General features: G+C 36.9%; 1 protein-coding gene across 1 annotated transcript in view; it reads right to left on the minus strand.

Moving 5' to 3' along the window:
* Positions 1 to 22,818, minus strand: part of LOC144956267 (F-box only protein 9-like) — a 27,768-nt gene extending 4,950 nt beyond the window's left edge. The window contains exons 1-12 of the mRNA XM_078886729.1: positions 22,549 to 22,818; positions 19,446 to 19,625; positions 18,324 to 18,431; positions 15,250 to 15,307; positions 13,398 to 13,487; positions 12,834 to 12,867; positions 9,446 to 9,530; positions 7,894 to 8,057; positions 6,330 to 6,418; positions 5,790 to 5,903; positions 4,628 to 4,746; positions 2,360 to 2,467 (exon numbers count right to left, since the gene is read on the minus strand). Coding sequence (XP_078742855.1) covers positions 2,360 to 2,467; positions 4,628 to 4,746; positions 5,790 to 5,903; positions 6,330 to 6,418; positions 7,894 to 8,057; positions 9,446 to 9,530; positions 12,834 to 12,867; positions 13,398 to 13,487; positions 15,250 to 15,307; positions 18,324 to 18,431; positions 19,446 to 19,625; positions 22,549 to 22,551 — 1,152 coding nt within the window. The 5' untranslated portion in view covers positions 22,552 to 22,818. The remainder of the gene's footprint in view (positions 1 to 2,359; positions 2,468 to 4,627; positions 4,747 to 5,789; positions 5,904 to 6,329; positions 6,419 to 7,893; positions 8,058 to 9,445; positions 9,531 to 12,833; positions 12,868 to 13,397; positions 13,488 to 15,249; positions 15,308 to 18,323; positions 18,432 to 19,445; positions 19,626 to 22,548) is intronic.

A 22,818-nucleotide genomic window follows, 5' to 3' on the forward strand; every position in this document is an offset into this window, starting at 1 on the left:
CTGTATAAACTGGGCTGGTCATGAAAGTTGGCCACACATAATATTATAATACTATAATATTATTATAGTCCCTGTACTAGCATTCGACTGCACTATACTATTATATTATCATTACTACATTGTACTGGTCATTGGTTGTGTGAATACACATACTGTATTACGATATAAATGGATCTCAATCCCACGATGTTCTTAATGTTTGCATCTCTTCAACTCTTCTGTACTCTGTGAAAAATAATTAAATTTTGGCCAGAAAACTCGTTCTTCAATGAATATCAATCGAATAAAATGATCCTCATCTTGTCAAAAACTCTAAAACCTGAGACTTCATCTTAACTAAAACTCTCAAACTTAAAACCGCAAGGAAGTCTCAGGTTTGAGAGTTTTTGACAACGTGAGGGTTATTTTAGTTGATCAATATTTGAAGGACAAGTTTTCTGGCCAAATTTGTTAAAATGGCATTTTTTTCAGAGAATGACAGAAATATGGCTATAACATTGCCTGCATCGTATTATTTGTGTTGTTACCGACAGCGTGAAGTATCGTGATGATTACTTGATGACTTTCTCAGATTTTAGTATGATAACAGTGGTCAGCGCTGTGAAGAGACTTGTTATTCTACTGGTTGGTGGGGAATTTGACCTGACAAGTTGTTAATCAAAACCACATTGCATGAGTTTCAGAAAAATCGCACTGAAGATTTTTGTAGGGTGAAAAGTTCAGTATTATCCCTGTATTATGTATGGATTTAGAGGGGGGTGGTGCTTGTATAAATGTGTTTTTCTTGATTCAATTTAGTATATGTGTACTTATGAGTATTTGAAATATGAGGTCTTTTGTTTTCATTGTAACATGACGTACATCTATCCCATAGAAACAGAAATCATATGAGAATAAAGATGAAGTGTCAGAGAAATAATATAATACAAAACAATAGTTAAAGATTATAACGCAAATGAATTACAAATGATTACATTTGATCATTTTGATGGAATTTTGACGGTACTGGCAGTAGCTCGTTGACCCCTGCTCACCAGGTAGTATGACCTCGTGACCGACTGTCGGTGAGAGCAATGTACTCTACAACTAAAATGCAAGCTATTTTCCACCGTGTAAAGCACGTTCTCATACACACTTGTTCAGATCTTTACCCTTTGTATCGTGGATAACTCATACGGTAGAGTCACGCTCTCACCGGCCAGGCGGAGTTGTCGTACCAATAAGGTCGCGGGTTCAAACCCCATCAACCGCCGAAAAAATTGTTATTCTCTATTGTCTTCTGGCACTTCATCTCTTGTTGTTACCAACATAAGTGCCTGCTCCACTCACTTTTCTGTATAGGACACCAGAAGCATGTTTCATCTCTTCATAGCTGAGACCATTACCAAATCCTGTTTGTTACATTTACATAAATCAAAAGCTACGATTAAGGTAGATGGATAAGCTCGATATAATAATGTTGCTTTTTTTTTTTTTTTTTTTTTTAAAGGGTTTTACGGCGATTGCAACACATTTAGGTTATATCAGCGCCAGTAAAAAGGAAGAAAATGGGATAGTAAAAAGTTCTAGAATTACAATTAAAGTACCCAAGAAAAAGTAAGACATAGGGGAATTGGGAACAAATAGGGATCAGATGTAGATTCCAAGAGCATACCACCAATGCACTTAGTTTGAGATCACCTATAAGTCTCATCCAGACACAAGCACAAAATCCAACAAAGTGGAACACACTCAAATGCTTGCATTATACATTCAAAATAATAAATATAATAATACATAACAGAGAGATGTTTTACAAGGAAAAAAATATCATCTCCCAAAACAATAACTATGCATTTGACTGTTTCCCTCCCAGCTAGGACTCCGGCCAGGGTCGGGACAAAACCGAGCAATCTCACACCAAGACAAAGACAGAAAGCAAGTTGGAAAACAGATATAAGGGGATAGAAGACACGGTAAGTACCTCCCTGCCCACTGTGGAGGTAGTGAATATAATGTCGCTGAAAAAAGTTGTCCCAAAAAGCCATAAGACGCATAGAGCTGGATCTTATCCCAGTTTTTGTAGCATGAAATGGATATAAGCAATTACTTGCTACTCTTTGTCCAAGACATTAATCTATTGGAAAGTACATTTCATGATATGTCCATGCATTTTTGACGGTTTACCAAGAGAATCTGATGCAAACTAAATTATTCACAATAGCTATAATAACTTAATATTGATGTATTATGAATCGACAGTTACAAAAACGACAGTTTTGAAACAACCTAACATATAAGTTGAAAACTAGTCAGACATTTATTCACTGTTAGCCCCTATAGAATAAAATTTTTAAAAATCATCCACCAAAAAACTCACAATGTAATATGAAACGTCCGTTTCATTTTGGGCCACGCCGCGGCGTTGGCGTTTGTACCGGTAGTTGTTGGGTTGTTCTGTTTTAACACGCTTCATGGCGCACGTAATCTGAGGATTCAAATAATGGAAACAAGTCAAGATCTTCTCGGTAGAATTTCAGGCAATAGAAAAATTAGAAACAAAGAGACAGATAAAGTGAGAATACTTACTTACTTAACCCTTTCGGATGGAAGCCACCTACACAATTTCACATACCTGCCAACCCTTTCGTTTTTGGTGGAATCATTCCTATTTTCACTCTTCCTTTTTGTACTATTCCGCCATTGTCTCTAAAATTCTGTCGTGTTTCATTCATCCTGTTTTGTTGATAAAGGGGAAACCCAAAACATCCATTTTATCTGTTTTCGTAATTAAATTGCAGCTTCCATTCAATTTCACGTTGTTATTTATTTCTTCGAGCTTCGAGCAGCAACATTTACACTCCTCTTTGTCAAGACAATTTCCTAGAACTAATGCTCTCTCTCCACCTCCACTTTTTACCTGTCATCTGCATTTTTTGCAGCCGCAAATATCAGGGCGATCCGCAAATTTTGGGAAATTTCCCAAAATTGGCAAATCGTGGCAAATTTTGGGGAAATTGGCAAATCCCGTGGCAAATTTTGGGCAAAAAAAAAAGAAGCGAAAACAAAATAACGAAAAAAAAAGTGTGAAACTTGAGAAATGTTGCAGCTTTGCCTGGGCCCAAACCAAGGGAAGCTACTCTCTACGGACAATGATCCTTTAAAATCTTTGTAACAACGCTATTCTGTAAATTAATAAATGTAGCCTCCTTAAATGAAATAAATTATATACTTTTTTCTTTATCGCGTGTTAATTTTTACTGAAACGCTTAGTTCTCCTCGGCAAATTTTTTTTTTGGGGGGGGGGGGGGGGGTTTGGCAACTTTTGGCAAATTTTAGGTCCCAATTTGGCAAAACATGCAGATGACAGCTTTACTTGCTCTTCACCCAAACCCATTTTAACTTCTGCCGACAGTTTTCTGGACCTTTGGCCTGCATCAATAACAACCAGAATGTTTGATTTCTTTCTAGTCCATGGTACCCTCAAAATTCTTCGGTACACCCACACCTCAAAGGCATCCATTTTTCTTTCTACCTCCTTCGTCATGGTCCATGTTTCATACAAGAATGTAGACCATACATAACATTTAGCCATGTGTACTTTTGTTTTTGTTGATAGTTTTGTTTAAGCTCGGGAGGATTTTTCTCATTTTCATAAAGAAAAAAAAGGCCTAATTCTCATGAAACCATGAGACGCGCACGCATCTATTTAAGACTTGCATTTTTGTCTTTTCAGCTACATGGACACGGATGATGTTCCAGGTTAAGCCAGCCTCTTTAAGTTCTTTATCCACGGATCTTCTCCATGTTTCTTTGGGCCTCCCTCTCCATCTTTTGCCATCAGCCGTCCAGCGGAGTGCTAGTTTTAACAGGACAGTTGCCTCCAATCTGGCAACGTGTCCAAACCATCTCCATCTGCATCTCGTTATAGTTATTGTAGCTATGTTGCTGTCTGTATCTGTCTTTTCTCTTGGAGAGTTTCATTTCAAATTTTGTTAGGCCAAAATCATTTTAGCGTAATGATTACGTACTCACAGACTGGTCTATTTCTACACCATTTTCATTTTTCAAACATCTGCAGTAAAATATTTTAGATTGTGATACCAAATATACTCTTAACAATAATCAAATTTATTTTATTCTATAAAGCCTACATATTATTTATATCTATTTATCTATATAATATTCACTATACTGCATGCAATAGATACATTTTTATCTAACTTATTTTAAGGTATCTATTGGTTATTAAATGCTGATTTCTGTGTATTTTTAATGTCAGTAATTAATCATCTCTTTTCTTTGCCACTTCTGTTGTACAATTTCCGAAAAGGATGTATAAAGTTTATTATTATTATTATTATTATTATTATTATTATTATTATTATTATTATTATTATTATTATTATTATTATTATTATTATTATTATTATTATATAATTATTATTATTATTATTATTTATTATTATTATTATTATTATTATTGTTATTATTATTATCATTATATTATTATCATTATTATTATTATTATTATTATTATTATTATTATTATTATTATTATTATTATTATTATTATTATTATTATTATTATTATTATAACTCATTTTTTAAAGATTAAATCTTTATAAGTGATAGGTACGCGTCTTACCCTTGCATCCATGAGTTTGTAACCGCCAGTCAGAAGGCCTGAAGCACGACTGGTCTTGTTGCGGAGTTTGGGCAGGGATTGCATGGGATCTTCTGGACTGACCAGCATCATCACAGTTCCTGGAGAGATTGGACGGTGTTACACAATGACAACCGTAGAAAAAAACTCTTGCCAAGGCATTGTAGCCTTGGGTAAGACACTCGAAAGACATTAATCCTTTATGGGGCAGCGTGGCTCAGCGGTACAGTCTTTGCTTCGTACCTGAAAGGTACCGAGTTCGATTACTCGCTGCGCTGTGTGGCCTTGAGCAAGTTACCTCACCCTAGCTGAATTTGCGGCGCTGCACTGCGGCTGAAGCCTTGGTTATTCCAGTCTTCCCTTGGAATAGACCCTAGAGACAAATTTCCCCTATGGGATGAATAAAGGGATTTTATTCATTTATTTATTTTATTTAATAAACTCAACACGTGTGAAGGAATATAACATGGGGGAAGGGGCGAGAATAGGGAAGAAAGGCAAAACTTTCGTTGAAGTCTTTAAGAGCGATTTGGATCATGGAGCCAGAGTTAATCCCAGCTTCCATAGTGTGAAAAGGACAATAGCAATTGCTTGCTATCCGTTAGATAGGATGCTAATCTATCACAAAGTACTTTCCACCAGATCTAACAGATTCAGCTACTCAATCACTGCTAGGGGGATGGGGGACGTGGGGGGCGTTCGGTGCATTGTTGAGTCCTTGGAAAAAGACTCTTTGCTCACATGCTCTCACCATACTCAGGAGTAAAATGAGCACCTGGCCATCAACAGCGCTGTCTCTGTTGGAAAAATTATAATATTGCCTTACAGGCGTCATGTCTCGCTCTACATGTTGCGTGTTGCTGTTGGTCAGGGACCATTTGTAAAGCGCTTTGAGCACATTTTAGTGGATAGTGCGCTATATAAAAGCTCTAATTTTATTTATTTTTTTTACATTAGAATACAAATAATTCCAGACTTCTCTTGGATAGACCCACCCTAGAGAAAAAAAATTCCCCTTTGGGATGAATAAAGGGAATTCTATTTATTTATTTATTTTTATTATATATATATTATATATATATATATATATATATATATATATATATATATATATATATATATATATGAAATTAGATTGACTCACCATCGGGGAAGAATCGGATGTACCTGTAGTACTGTACGATGTGGCACGGCCGATAGAACGGGTCCATGTTATGTTCTCCTTGCCGTAGATACGTCATACGGCTAATGTAGCAACCTTTGAGGGAGGAAAGTAAAAAAACAAATGGAAAAAAAAACAAATGGAAAGAAATGGAAAGCTTCAATTAAAACAAACATACGCACAGGATACATTGCTCGTCTTCTTCTTCTTCTCCTCCTTCTTTCTTTTCCTACTCCTCCTCCTTTTTTCTTTTTTTCCACCCCATGCTCTTCCTCCTCCTCCTCCTTCTTCTCTTCTTTTTTAAAACAAAATAATAATACACTCGGGACGTGTAGGAAAGCAAATGGATGATGTGTTTTAAAAAATTAATTGATAAATTTATAATATTGTATGTTTCTCAAGTAATTTCTTTCATTATTTTGCAGCCTCCTTAGGGGCAAAATTGTCATTTTTTGTTTATATATTCCTTTTCTCTCTTCTCCCCCCCCCCCCCCCCCCCCCCCCAAACCTCTCCCATCTCACCATCAAAGAGCGGGTGGGGCCTTTCAATCATCATCCGTCTCCACGACCCACCAAACTTCTTGGCACTTCCAATATTGACGCCCCATAACCTGAAAAAAAAAAAAAAAAAAAAAAAAAAGAATGAAATAAGACTCTTCCATTATCGGGTTGGTTTTTTTTTTTTTGTTGGTTCTGTATTTTAACGTTATGAATTTTATTTTTACTTTAAATTTTTTTTTTTTTTAAATTGTCAGCACTAAACAGAATTTATCGAGCAAAATCGTACTGTCAGCAGATATCCAACAATTGTCGGAAGATTTACAGGCCTAAGAACAGGCCATCATCACCATCATTGCCTTTTTCACCCTGGGACAGGGTTATAGGCCATAGACAAACAGTTTCCATCATCATCATCATTGCCTTTTTCATCCTGGGACAGGGTTATAGGCCATAGACAAACAGTTTCCATCATCATCATCATTGCCTTTTTCACCCTGGGACAGGGTTATAGGCCATAGACAAACAGTTTCCATCATCATCATCATTGCCTTTTTCATCCTGGGACAGGGTTATAGGCCATAGACAAACAGTTTCCATCATCATCATCATTGCCTTTTTCACCCTGGGACAGGGTATAGGCCACAGACATACAGTTTCCATCATCACCATCATTGCCTTTTTCACCCTGGGACAGGGTATAGGTCACAGACAAACAGTTTCCATCATCACCATCATTGCCTTTTTCTCCCTGGGACAGGGTTATAGGTCACAGACAAACAGTTTCCATCATCACCATCATTGCCTTTTTCACCCTGGTACAGGGTTATAGGTCACAGACAACAGTTTCCATCATCACCATCATTGCCTTTTTCACCCTGGTACAGGGTTATAGGTCACAGACAAACAGTTTCCATCATCACCATCATTGCCTTTTTCACCCTGGTACAGGGTTATAGGTCACAGACAAACAGTTTCCATCATCACCATCATTGCCTTTTTCACCCTGGTACAGGGTTATAGGTCACAGACAAACAGTTTCCATCATCACCATCATTGCCTTTTTCACCCTGGGTCAGGATATAGGTCACAGACAAACAGTTTCCATCATCACCATCATTGCCTTTTTCACCCTGGGACAGGGTTATAGGCCACAGACAAGCAGTTTCCATCATCATCATCATTGCCTTTTTCACCCTGGGTCAGGATATAGGTCACAGACAAAGAGTTTCCATCATCACCATCATTGCCTTTTTCACCCTGGGTCAGGATATAGGTCACAGACAAACTGTTTCCATCATCATCATCATTGCCTTTTTCACCCTGGGTCAGGATATAGGTCACAGACAAACAGCTTCCATCATCACCATCATTGCCTTTTTCACCCTGGGTCAGGATATAGGTCACAGACAAACAGTTTCCATCATCACCATCATTGCCTTTTTCACCCTGGGTCAGGGTATAGGTCACAGACAAACAGTTTCCATCATCACCATCATTGCCTTTTTCAGGACCTCGTCTGCAAAATGAAAGGAGTATATATATAATAATTCTTTTTTTTTTTTCAAATCCTGGTCACGAGTCTCACCTGTCACAGGCCATCTTCCAAATCTGTTCGTCTCTGGCACACAGGAAGAATCCCCTACACACCTGAGAAACGTTTTCCAGGGATCGAAGATCCAGGTCAGGAGACACGACCCACTGAAGGATGTACATCAACAACTCCACTGGCAGGGCTGAGATGTGCGTCACCTGCAAATAAATAAATAAACAAATGAACGAATAAACAAATTAATGAATGAACAAATAAACAAATTAATGAATGAACAGATAAACAAATTAATGAATGAACAAACAAATAAATGAATAAACAAATTAATGAATAAACAAATTAATGAATAAATAAATCAATGAATGAATAAATAAATGAATAAACAAATTAATGAATGAATAAATGAATAAACAAATTAATGAATAGACAAATAAATGAAGAAAAAAAATGAATGAATAAATAAATAAATGAATAAACAAATAAATGAATAAACAAACAAATGAATAAACAAATAAATGAATGAATAAATAAATGAATAAACAAATAATGAATGAATAAATAAATGAATAAACAAATGAATGAATGAATAAATAAATGAATAAACAAATTAATGAATGAATAAATAAATGAATAAACAAATTAATGAATGAATAAACAAACAAATGAATAAACAAATAAATGAATGAATAAATAAATGAATAAACAAATTAATGAATAAAAAATAAATGAATAAACAAATGAATGAATGAATAAATAAATGAATAAACAAATGAATGAATGAATAAATAAATGAATAAACAAATTAATGAATGAATAAATAAATGAATAAACAAATTAATGAATGAATAAACAAACAAATGAATAAACAAATAAATGAATGAATAAATAAATGAATAAACAAATTAATGAATAAAAAATAAATGAATAAACAAATGAATGAATGAATAAATAAATGAATAAACAAATGAATGAATGAATAAATAAATGAATAAACAAATTAATGAATGAATAAATAAATGAATAAACAAATTAATGAATGAATAAACAAACAAATGAATAAACAAATAAATGAATGAATAAATAAATGAATAAACAAATTAATGAATAATAAATAAATGAATAAACAAATTAATGAATAAAAAATAAATGAATAAACAAATGAATGAATGAATAAATAAATGAATAAACAAATTAATGAATGAATAAACAAATTAATGAATGGATAAACAAATGAATAAACAAATGAATAAATGAATGAATGAATGAGATCCAAAATAAATACACACCAACAGTTCAGACCTGCCTAGGACTAGGTAAAGATTCGTAGAAATGCGAACATTTGGCTCCAGCTACAGAACTGTATTCGCTTCTTTGACTCAATAAATATTATTGACATGGAAAGTTGGAAAGTTTAGTTATATATATACACACCCCATGCACACACATACACATAAATAGCATCATCATCATCAGACACATCATCATCACAACAACCTTCCTATTTCTATCACCATCCTTCCCTTTCACCATTCCCCATATCCCCATCACCATCCTCAAGTGATTTACCAACTGATTCATTAGGACTTACCCTCTGTTCATAGGTCGGGCGACACAGAGCCTTATCATCCAGACACAGATGTTCAAAGTGAGTCACCAAGTTCTCCTCAATCTCACTGGAATGGATAAGGTGTTAGTTTTTAAGGGTTTTACGGCGCTTGCAACACGTTTAGCTCATATCAGCACCAGTTTGTTTTTGTTTTTAAGGGTTTTACGGCGCTTGCAACACGTTTAGCTCATATCAGCACCAGTTTGTTGTTTGTTTTTAAGGGTTTTACGGCGCTTGCAACACGTTTAGCTCATATCAGCACCAGTTTGTTGTTTGTTTTTAAGGGATTTACGGCGCTTGCAACACGTTTAGCTCATATCAGCACCAGTTTGTTGTTTGTTTTTAAGGGTTTTACGGCGCTTGCAACACGTTTAGCTCATATCAGCACCAGTTTGTTTGTTGTTTGTTTTTAAGGGATTTACATCGCTTGCAACACATTTAGCTCATATCAGCACCAGTTTGTTTGTTGTTTGTTTTTAAGGGATTTACATCGCTTGCAACACATTTAGCTCATATCAGCACCAGTTTGTTTGTTGTTTTTAAGGGATTTACAGCGCTTGCAACACATTTAGGTCATATCAGCACCAGTTTGTTTGTTGTTTGTTTTTAAGGGATTTACAGCGCTTGCAACACGTTTAGCTCATATCAGCACCAGTTTGTGGTTTGTTTTTAAGGGTTTTACGGCGCTTGCAACACATTTAGGTCATATCAGCACCAGTTTGTGGTTTGTTTTTAAGGGTTTTACGGCGCTTGCAACACATTTAGGTCATATCAGCACCAGTTTGTTGTTTGTTTTTAAGCGTTTTACGGCGCTTGCAACACATTTAGGTCATATTTGTAAAGCGCTTTGAGCATGTTTAGTGGACATTGCACTATAAAAGAGCTCAATTTATTCATGTAAATACAGTAGGTTTGGATTATTCTATAATAATATATAATTTAGATTTAGAGCTTTTTCTGTTCCTTGTTTTAATTTGCTAGTCGTCAAGATCGATTCTGGGTGTGATCAGGATTTTTTGGATTTTTTTTGGACCTCCCTGTCCACCCAGCAGTGATTGAGTAGCTGGATCTGTTGGATCTGGTGGAAAGTACATTGCAATAGACTAGCGTCCTATCCAAAGGGTGGCAAGCAATTGCTATTGTCCGATTCACGCTATAGAAACCGGGAAAAACTCTGGCTCCATGGGCCCAATGGCTCTGAAGGACACTTTTTTTTTTTCACAAGCATCATGTCCAGCATGTATTGCAATTGTTTGTTTGTTTGTTTTTAAGGGTTTTACGGCGCTTGCAACATATTTAGGTTATATCAGCGCCAGTAAAAAGGAAGAAAATGGGATAATAAAAAGTTCTAGAATTACAAATAAAGTACCCAAGAAAAAGTAAGACAAAAGGGAACTGATAACAAATAGGGATCAGATGTAAATTCCAAGAGCACACCAACAATGTACTTAGTTTGAAATCACCTACAAGTCTCACCCAGACACAAGCACAAAATCCAACAAAGAGGAATACACTCAAATGCTTACATTATACATTCAAAATAAAAATAATAATACATAACAGAGAGATGATTTACAAGGAAAAAAATATCATCTCCCAAAACAATAACTATGCATTTGACTGTTTCCCTCCCAGCTAGGATTCCGGCCAGTGCCAGGACAAAACCAAGTAATCTCATTCCGAGACACAGACAGAAAGCATGTTGGAAAACAGATATAAGGGGATAGAAGACACAGTATGTACCTCCCTGCCCGCTATGGGAGGTCAGGATCCCCACCCAGGTATTGCAATTAACCAGTAGATTTTTGACCAATCAAAACATGGAATTTGTGACACACCTTCACACGTGCTCGGACAAACATATTTGGTTGTTTATAAACAATAATGTGAACGAATTCGACCTCCATCAGATCGTTGTTATTGTTTTAATATCAACAAATGGGTGACTAGTTATCACATGGTTTTCTCGATCATATTAAAAACGTTTAAGTTTACACATAGTTTTCTGTGCTGATTCTACTGATCAAGCGGTAGAACAGTGGGTATTTTACTTAACACATACCATGGATAGTAAAACCTGTGTAGTTTGCTGTGTCTACCAATCCCTGCCATTGTTTAATGATGACGATTGTCCGAGAGGCGTGGTTATCTACCGGTTAATTGGCTTAGGGCCCCTCGCACTGTGTTCTGAGCGTATTAAACTGATAATGCACTACAGTGGAAACCTGATATAACAGGGATGGTGGGACCAGAGCAAAAGTCCTGTTATAGCCGATCCCTGTTACACCAGAAATACAAGGGAAATAAGCACATAATTGACTTTTTCAAGCGATCTAATACATCGATTACCTCCCTTGCCTAAAAACTGCATACGACAGGGATTGTGCACAATGTAAATCATAATACATGTATGGATCTAGATATAACTTTTTTTTACATTTTTAAAAATTTATTTCAAACTTTATTATTCATCAATGAAAGAAAAGACAAGTGGGAACCAGTTGGCTTCAGACATGTGCCCCCCACCCAAAGGTACTATCCCTCCTTTGTCAGACAAAAATTGTTAAAAATGAACATATTATAATATAATTATTTAAAAGGGGATATTGAATGGGACCTTATCATAGTCATTGTTTTTTTTTAAAGAAATCCTTGATTGAAGTCTGTCTTGACTTCCTGATGACAGTGTCTTCAACAAAGCTTCTTATATCCTCCAATTGGTAAAAACGTTCACTGCTACCAGCCTGCTGTAGAAGATACGCTGTTGTCGTATCGCGTCCTGTGTTATCCATGTTCCTCACCATGAGACAAGGCCTAAAATTGAGCAGTTTTCCTTCTTGATTGTTCCCGTGTGAAAAAGCATTGTCCCTGTTATAGCCGATTTGGTTCAAGTGAGGCCATGCTATAACCGATAATTTTTAATAGAGACAAAGAGAGGTAAAAAACGGGGATTTGAAAAATCCCTGTTATACCCGATCCCTGTTATAACCGGGCCTGTTATAAATGGTTTCCACTGTATATAAAAAGTCACTTTAATAAAAAAAAAATAGAAAATAACTTTAGAGGAAGTGTGGCTCAGCAGTACGGTCTTTGCTTCATACCCAAAAGGTACCGAGCTTGATCACCTGCCACTGCGCTGTACGGCCTTGAGCAAGTCACCTCGCACTAGCTCAATTTGCAGCGCTGCACTGCGGCGAATGCCTGGGTTATTCCAGTCTTCCCTTGGAATAATAGATCCTAGAGAAAAATTTCCCCTACGGGATGAGTAAAGGGAATTTTATTTATTTTTAGTTTATGTATCTTAATAATTTTCCTGCCACGCTTTGTATTTTAAAACCATCCAATAACATGGAGCAGTTGCCTTGCTTACCTCCCTTCCAAGGAACTTTCACTGTCTTGTCTCACTGAAATAAAGATTAGTAATCATTTAAAAACCAGAAAATTGCTTGATATCCGAATATTAATTTAACTGAACTTTTAACAAAAAAAATGTTTTTAATGATTTGAATCCATTTGAGAGAATAATGACAAGAAAAATCATCTCTCCCTTACTTTGAATCCATTATAATGACAACAAAAATTACCTCCATCTCTTTACTTTGAATCCATTTGAGAGAATAATGACAAGAAAAATCATCTCTCCCTTACTTTGAATCCATTATAATGACAACAAAAATTACCTCCATCTCTTTACTTTGAATCCATTTGAGAGAATAATAACAAGAAAAATCATCTCTCCCTTACTTTGAATCCATTATAATGACAACAAAAATTACCTCCATCTCTTTACTTTGAATCCATTTGAGAGAATAATGACAAGAAAAATCATCTCTCCCCTATTTTAAATCCATATGCTCGTATAATGACAACAAAAATTACCTCCATCTCTCTTACTTTGAATCCATTTGCGTGAATAACGACAACAAAAAATTACCTCTGTCTCTTGGACTCTGCGTGAAGAAAGGAGCCAGTTTGGCCTCAATATCTGGCACCATGTGGAGAGCCTTTTTGTAGTAGTAAATGGCTGAAGGAATCAAATAAAGTATTAAAACCCATAGAATTAAACGAATAATACTAAAACATTTTTTTAAAAAAATAATAATAATTTTATAACATATTACAAACATCATATCTCCAATATAAACCGATATAATTAAAAGAATAATACCAAAACATTATCCAAAGAAAAGGAAATAATAATTTTATAACGTATTACAGGCTATAATTAGACGAATAATACCAAAACATCCAAAAAACAAAAAATTATCATTATCTTATAACGTTTTACAGGCATCAAATCTTGTCTTATATGTTTAGTGCTGATATTGACTTAGAACCCCATGGAAAGTAAAGAGTTTTAACAGAGACTCCCAACCCCAATAGCCCCAAAGAGTAATCAAAGGACGAAAAAAAATAAAAAATAAAAAAGAATTTGAGACCAAAAAGATGTCTTTATTGTCCTCAAAATAGTGGCAATTTGTCATTTGGTTACATATTTATAACAATACAATATTATAAAAAACATGCATTACATAATAATTGTGTAAAACATTTCAATTCAGAGAAATGATAAAAAGCAAAATGGCGCCTGCCATGAGTTATAAATAGCGTAAGAAAAATGTAAATTTGGTGTAAACTGCATTCTCAGCCGTGATATCATTTTGCCGTATTCATTGTTTTTACAAGATCATAAGATATCCTCGCCTTGGCATTCAACAAAGGAATATGGATAATCTATCAAACAAGATGTCTCACGTCAACAGGAATCACCAATGTTGTCGAAAATGAGCAAATTGGGGGTGAATAATCTTGCCCAAGGATAAAAAACAAACAAAAGTGCCTGAAGCGGGGCTCGAACCTGGGACCTTCCAGGTCACAGTGCAATGCCCCAACCACTCGGCCACTTCACCCCCCTTAATAGACATAATTTTTTTTCTTTTTATTTCCTCTATTAAAAACACAAAATTTTTTACTTGAGTGCGGAATCGCAGAATGTAGACTGATTATGCAGAATGATTCCACGAAACGCAAAAGGGTAGGAACCTTTGGAAAAATGAACATTTATATAGCGTAATATCTACCAAACCTGCTCAAAACACTTTATAACGGGTACCTAGCCAACAGCAACACCTCACATATAGGATGAGACATGACGCCTGTCAGGGGATATTACAAAAGTATATTTTTCAGAGATATGAACTGATAACAGCCAGGTACTCATTTTACAAGAGTGAAGTGAGAGAATGTGAGTAAAGAGCATTTTCCAAGAACTCAACATTCACTGCCCAGAGCGAGACTCGAACCAGGACCTTCCAATCCTAAGGTGAGTGCCATACCACAAGATCTAATGGTCGTAGACTTTGAGCACATTTAACGGATAATGTGCAATATAAATTCTCAAGTGTGTGTATCTTTGTTGTTTGTTGTTTTTGTTTTTAAGGGTTTTACGGCTCTTGCAACACATTTAGGTCATATCACTAAAAAGGAAGAAAATGGGTTCGTAAAAATTTCTAGAATTACAATTAAAGCACCCAAGGAAAGGTAAGACAAAGGGGAATTGGTTCAAATAGGAAACAGATGTAGATTCCAAGAGCACACAGTCAAAGTACTTAGTTTGAGATCACCTAAAAGTTTCACCCAGACACAAGCACAAGATCCTACTAAGACTAAGAGAAATACACTCAAGTGTTTACAAATCATTTGTTAAAAATAAAAAAATAAAAATACATAACAGAGAGTGTGTATTTGTAAGAGCCGACATTTTCAAAAAATTAAACCTTGCCCACCTTCATATAACATGTGATTCTCCTCAAGCTCCATGCCCTGTATGTAGAATGCCTTGGCCTGAAAATCAATAATATACCACATATCAAATATGACAATTTCATTGATGTTATATGATCCTATGTATAGTTGTATGTGGCTGTGTACGTATGAATTATGTGCAGGCATATGGATTTATTGGAAGAAGAAGAAGAAGAAGAAGAAGAAGAAAAAGAAGAAGAAGAAGAAGAAGAAGAAGAAGAAGAAGAAGAAGAAGAAGAAGAAGAAGAAGAAGAAGAAGAAGAAGAAGAAGAAGAAGAAGAAGAAGAAGTAATAATAATAATAATAATAATAATAATAATAATAATAATAATAATAATAATAATAATAATAATAATAATAATAATAATAATAATAATAATAATAATAATAATAATAACAATAATAACAATAATAATAATAATAATAAATAATAATAATAATAATAATAATAATAATAATAATAATAATAATAATAATAATAATAATAATAATACAATACCGCCATCACCCAAAACAGCAGTATGTCAGGACTATTCTATAATACATAATAATAATAAAAAGACACTTGTTGAACGCTTTCCATGAAACCAAGCATATCAATGCGCTTGACAGACAATGAATTATGTTACAAACATATGTATAGTCAAAATGATATATTGAAACAAAACACAAATTGCTTAAATAAACATCACAATCGGCACAGTGTAAAATGATTGTTTTAAAGCGGATTTTAAGTTTGAGATATTCTTGATTTCTCTAATGGGTTGGGGTATGTAGGGTATTCCAGAGTTTGGGGCCTTGACATTGAAAAGAGCTATCTCCAAAAGATTTTAACTTACTTTTTGGTACAGATAACAAAGCGATGACGTGTGATGACCCAAGGCTTCTGATTCCAGGCTTGAGATTTACAAGTTCATAAAGATAAAGATATTGTTGTCTATATTCTATATTTAGAATTTTCCTGATCCTTACTTTAAATTTCCTAGTCAAAAAAGCATAATCCTGGGACGTGCAAGGGACATTTCCATCACACACATTGTATAAACAATCTTTTTCTCCAGATTGCCTAATTGGGACAATTGCCCTCAGTTGTCCACACTTACTTAATCCTCTTCGGGCCTTGAGGCACATAGGGGCATCCACCAGACATCTCCATTTTTTTGCGATCTGCTACTTTTGTGGTGGCTGTACTGTATTCCAGGACAGGCCTGCTTCCTTTAATTCTTTCTCCATGGTCCTTCGCCAGGTTTCTTTGGGTCTTCCCTGCTTTCTCTTCCCATCTGCTGTCCATTCTAGCCACATGATCCAGCCAACGCCAACGCCATCTTCTTTTTATTTGATTTTCTATGCTAGTGCCGTCAGCTTTCCACTGATCCACTGTTTTTTATTTTTGTAGGCCAAAATGTGTTGAAAATTCTTTTTAGAAATTTGTTTTGAAAGGTTTCTCATTTCTGTGTTATGGAGGATGTCATTTTCCAGCTTTCACTTAACCCTCTCGTGTTCAGATTCTTTTTGGGGGAGTAGATAATGAGTTCCCTATATGGCCATGTCAATCATGTAGACATCCTTTGATGATATAAGCCTACTCTTTGATATCTGTAGTCGCCTTTTCGTTTTCTACGGTCACTCATGGCTAAACTCCGCCCAGAAACGATTTCATAGGTCCGTCCATCACCAAATTTCAAACTTTTGTTCTCGTGAGTTCATAAGTTTTTTGACCGAAGAACGATTGGCTACTGATCATCTTGACCCTTCAACGATTGGTCGTTCTGGCAGCTCACGTGTCAACAGCTGTCAACAATGAATTGAATCATCGTCGATGCAGTGGAGGACGGCCATGGAATAGTTGCGTCACATCGCCACGTTGTTGAATAAATTATCCAGGCATGGTCGATAGGTAAAAAAGCCAAATTATGTTCTAGTTACATTTGAAACAAACAAAGTATATCACTGATCTCGTCTCTTTGAGATATAAAGAATGATATAAAAATCAAGAAAATCGGCCGATAAATAAAAAAGTTGCTAAAAAAAGCTAAAATAAACAAAAGCAATTTTTAAAATCAAATTTATTCGTAAAACAGTTGGTTTTCAACCGATTTTTATGAAACAAAGACCAATGTACTTCTTTTTTCAAGCTGATTTCAGCAATGTGACTTTCAAATTCCTCAGAATTTATTTTTTACTTTTAGATTTTAGCTTTTAGGCCTACTCCATAAGGTGTAATATTCCTTGCATAACAATAGCGTAATACATCGACGGGGAGAAGCGTCTTTGTTTCGGCCAGCTGGATAGATAGCCTGTGATTGGTCGAAGACTTTGAGATGCTTGATTCACAATTCTACACGAACGGACCCCGGCGGTCTATCAAAGAGGTGTAACAAATTTATTTACCGACTATTTTTCTTGGTGCTAAAATTACAAAGTAATAATTTCGCATCAGAAAAAATAACTCTGAAGTTCCTATCTCTTTATTACAATAAAATTGATACCTCGAATGACAAAATCGACCCACAAATAAGGGAGTTATAAATTATTCATAATATTTTTAAAAGTTTACAATAATGGTCTTCAAAGTCATTTTTCATCACCAAAGTCGTAATTTTTTACTGATTTTTACCAAACAAAGTGCAATGTCAATGATTTTCACCCGCAAATAAAATAGGATTAAATCGCAATTTCTGAAACGTATTTTCTTTTCTGTCGGCAAATTTATAAAAATCAAAGCTGAAAACACCCTGCGGCAGTGACAGGGCCTGTCATTTCCTTCACAACGATTGGATTTTACTTACTGAGGCCAGTCTTGACTACCCCGCCCATGAATATTATGCCGTTGTCGGTTTTTGTCGGGTTGAATCTTAAAGAGTTAAGACATTACTTTTGTATATTATCAGCTTAGTATTTCTCATAATTTGCTTTGATTTCCAAAAGTTTTTCAGAATGCCGATAGCCTGGTTTGCCTTTTGGATGGGGTCTGTGCTTGATGTCATGTTGGCCGCTCTACGTATGGCCGCTCTACGTATGGCCGCTCTACGTACACCATAAATGACGTACGTACCTGCTCTTCTAGACTCTCTGACTCTGTCAAAGATCCCTCCTGATTTTGTTGACCGGACTCTGATGGAGTCTGGAGTTCACTGTGCCACTGCTGCCTGAATGCTTCAAGCTAAAATAGATAAAATAATAAGAGAAAAAAAAAGAAAAATGAAAGAATGAAAGGCACTTAAGTTAAATAAGTAAAGAATTTATATCACAATAATAAATATTCAATTTCAACAACATATCAACCCCCAAAAGATGGCATAAATAAAAATAAGCTCCGCCACAAGCTTAAAAAAAAAACAAAAAGATACATAAACAAATAAATTATTTATTTCAATGCTTTAGTATTAGTACACTTTAAAAAATCATTATTTTACAGAGACAATTAAAAACAATTAAAATAATTTTTTTCAATAATAATAAATAATAATATTTTATAAAACCTGTTCCAATCCAAAATATAAAATTTCCACCAATATTCACGCGAGTACAAAGAGTTGTTAAAAACTGATGGGGTAAAATTTTCCGCTCTTTATCTTATAAATAAATGAGTTAGACCAAAGATTAATAAATTTCACAGAAATCTCCTCTATATTCTTTGTCACGTATTTATCCCATTTAAACGCCTGCTCATTTGTTTTGCTCTCCATGTTTTCATATCTCCCTGCACATGTCTTTCTTTCTATATTCCTTTAATAATTTCATATCACAATTTAAATGTGATATTTCTTTGCTTCTCTCTCATCATTTTCTACATCTTTTGTCTGTCCCCTGACAAAGGTTAAGGGCCGAAACATCATGTTTGTGTATTGTCCTAGTTGTATGAGTAATTTTTACCTCTTTTATTATCTTTAATCATGCAGAAACATCAAAAAAACATCAAAACCATTCTTTTTAATATGCAACACTGTAGAATCATATTGCTTAGTTTCATACTGCGTGTTTGATTGGTTGTATGTTTGAGTGAAAGTTGGCACGTTACTGTTAAGCGTTTTGAGCTTGTTGATATACGGGGTAAGGCGCTATATAAAAACTAAATATCATTATTATTATTATTATTATTATTATTATTTACATTTTGACCGATTCATTTCAGGACTGTTAGCGTGGGGGGGGGGGGGGGGGGGGGGTTGTTTACCTGGTTGTTGAGATCTTCCACTGATGATTTTTTCTCCCCTTCATCTTTCGACGTGATGACTGAATTCGGTTCCAGCAAATTGAAATCCAGCACTTCCTGGTCCTCTTGATTGGTTCTGACATCCACACCGGCGCCGGAAGGGGACTCAGATTTGTCTTCACCAATGGACTGATTTGATTCCTGTATGTGTACACAGGTATAAAACATTAACGTGTGATCTTACGGGTTTTATAGTGTTTTACACATTAATAGCTCATTTCAACACACGTAAAAATTAAGATAATGGAATAGACAAAAGATTTTGACCAAGTTAACTAGCAACTCTGAAAGGACCAAGATTGTTCCAAGTGAAGTCTAGTTCATTCCTGACCACCCCCCCCCCCCCCCCACCCCCTCATCCATCCATCCAGCAGCAAAAATTAGATCTCTTGCAGAAAGTACATATCACTATTCTAGCTTCCTATTCCAAGGGTAGCAAGTAATTGCTCTTGTCCATTTAATGCTACAGAAACTGGGATATACTCCAGCTCCACGGGCTCTGACTCTTGAGGGACTACTTTCAGACAGCTCCATAGGCCCTGTGGCTCTGACTCTTGAGGGACTACTTTCAGACAGCTCCATGGGCCCTGTGGCTCTGACTCTTGAGGGACTACTTTCAGACAGCTCCATGGGCCCTGTGGCTCTTACTCTTGAGGGACTACTTTCAGACAGCTCCATGGGCCCTGTGGCTCTGACTCTTGAGGGACTACTTTCAGACAGCTCCATGGGCCCTGTGGCTCTGACTCTTGAGGGACTACTTTCAGACAGCTCCATGGGCCCTGTGGCTCTGACTCTTGAGGGACTACTTTCAGACAGCTCCATGGGCCCTGTGGCTCTGACTCTTGAGGGACTACTTTCAGACAGCTCCATGGGCCCTGTGGCTCTGACTCTTGAGGGACTACTTTCAGACAGCTCCATGGGCCCTGTGGCTCTGACTCTTGAGGGACTACTTTCAGACAGCTCCATGGGCCCTGTGGCTCTGACTCTTGAGGGACTACTTTCAGACAGCTCCATGAGCCCTGTGGCTCTGACTCTTGAGGGACTACTTTCAGACAGCTCCATGGGCCCTGGGGCTCTGACTCTTGAGGGACTACTTTCAGACAGCTCCATGGGCCCTGTGGCTCTGACTCTTGAGGGACTACTTTCAGACAGCTCCATGGGCCCTGTGGCTCTGACTCTTGAGGGACTACTTTCAGACAGCTCCATCGGCCCTGTGGCTCTGACTCTTGAGGACTACTTTCAGACAGCTCCATGGGCCCTGTGGCTCTGACTCTTGAGGGACTACTTTCAGACAGCTCCATGGGCCCTGTGGCTCTGACTCTTGAGGGACTACTTTCAGACAGCTCCATGGGCCCTGTGGCTCTGACTCTTGAGGGACTACTTTCAGACAGCTCCATGGGCCCTGTGGCTCTGACTCTTGAGGGACTACTTTCAGACAGCTCCATGGGCCCTGTGGCTCTGACTCTTGAGGGACTACTTTCAGACAGCTCCATGGGCCCTGTGGCTCTGACTCTTGAGGGACTACTTTCAGACAGCTCCATGGGCCCTGGGGCTCTGACTCTTGAGGGACTACTTTCAGACAGCTCCATAGGCCCTGTGGCTCTGACTCTTGAGGGACTACTTTCAGACAGCTCCATGGGCCCTGTGGCTCTGACTCTTGAGGGACTACTTTCAGACAGCTCCATGGGCCCTGTGGCTCTGACTCTTGAGGGACTACTTTCAGACAGCTCCATGGGCCCTGTGGCTCTGACTCTTGAGGGACTACTTTCAGACAGCTCCATGGGCCCTGTGGCTCTGACTCTTGAGGGACTACTATCAGACAGCTCCATGGGCCCTGTGGCTCTGACTCTTGAGGGACTACTTTCAGACAGCTCCATGGGCCCTGTGGCTCTGACTCTTGGGGGACTACTTTCAGACAGCTCCATGGGCCCTGTGGCTCTGACTCTTGAGGGACTACTTTCAGACAGCTCCATGGGCCCTGTGGCTCTTACTCTTGAGGGACTACTTTCAGACAGCTCCATGGGCCCTGTGGCTCTGACTCTTGAGGGACTACTTTCAGACAGCTCCATGGGCCCTGTGGCTCTGACTCTTGAGGGACTACTTTCGCTTTGCTTTCAGACAAAAGTAAGACAAATGAGACAAGTTCAACAACTACCAGAAGTAGGTCCAAGACCAGTCCCAGTGAAGTGTGGGTGTGAAAGCAGTCAAGGTCATGGCAGTTACCATGCGTCAAGCTCAACCCATGTTACCGTGTATGTTACTACCGTGTACATAGACACTCCGTTCACAACAAATTATGGTGAAAATAATCTACCCAAACGTGAGAGTGAGATGAGGATTCTCTAGGAATGTTCTCCTGATTTCTTATTCATGTTCAGCAGCATTCATTCAATGTTATTATGCAGTCTTGAAGTTTAGATTAGAGGTTATAAAAAATTCTGACTTCTTAAAATGAAAAACTTTATTGACAAAATATTCAATCATAACTTTACTGTGACCATGGCTTTTATCATTTGATAACCCCCTCCTCCTCCGCCCTCCCCGTAAAATGTTGCGTTCTAGTTCTAGTCCTAGATAAGTGAGAATGTCCCTTGGTTCCTATTTTATTTTTTATTTTATTCAGAGGTTTGGGAAACGTTGGGACTTCTAACTCTAACTTCTGGTCCAGTCAGCGGAGCTCCTAAACTTTACTGTACTACTGCAAACTCGGGGACCCAAATAATTTTTGGGGTTTGAGAGGGGGGAAACTTTTTTTTTTTTTTAAAGTCTAGTAGGGGGTTTGGGAGGGGAGAGACATTAAAAAAAAAAAAGTATCCCCCCTCCCAAACCCCCCCAATTTTTTTTTTTTTTTTTTTTTGAAAGTTTCCCCTCTCCCAAAACACCAAAATTATTTGGGTCCCCGAGTTTGCGGTAGTACCAACTTTACTATAGACTTTAGAATGCAATCGTATTAGCCTTTACATTCTTAACTGACTATTGTACTACGAGGCCTTGGCCTTGTTATAAAGGAGTTAGTGGATCTTACTTTTGACTAAAATAAAGTGCAGGGGGTGGGGGTACTCACCATTTAATATTAGAATTGGACTCTTGCTCTCAAAAATAAGTTTATTAACCTACAAAAATAAAGTTCTCTAATTAATCTCTGAATGAGAAACACAGGACTGAATTCGAATACAATCTAAATCGTTTCTCAGCCGCCATGATTGAATTTTTTTCGCTGCCTCTTGTTCCGTAGATCAAAGAACTATTATCCTTTCATGCATGGACAATGTCATTGTCACACTTGGATCTTATCTAAAATCTAAACAAAACAAGCTTGGAAACTGATTAAACT

This window comes from Berghia stephanieae, chromosome 11, assembly GCF_034508935.2.
Source record: "Berghia stephanieae isolate SIO BIC M18660-M18661 chromosome 11, UCSD_Bste_1.3, whole genome shotgun sequence".
In the NCBI taxonomy this organism is placed as follows: Eukaryota; Metazoa; Mollusca; class Gastropoda; order Nudibranchia; family Aeolidiidae; genus Berghia; species Berghia stephanieae.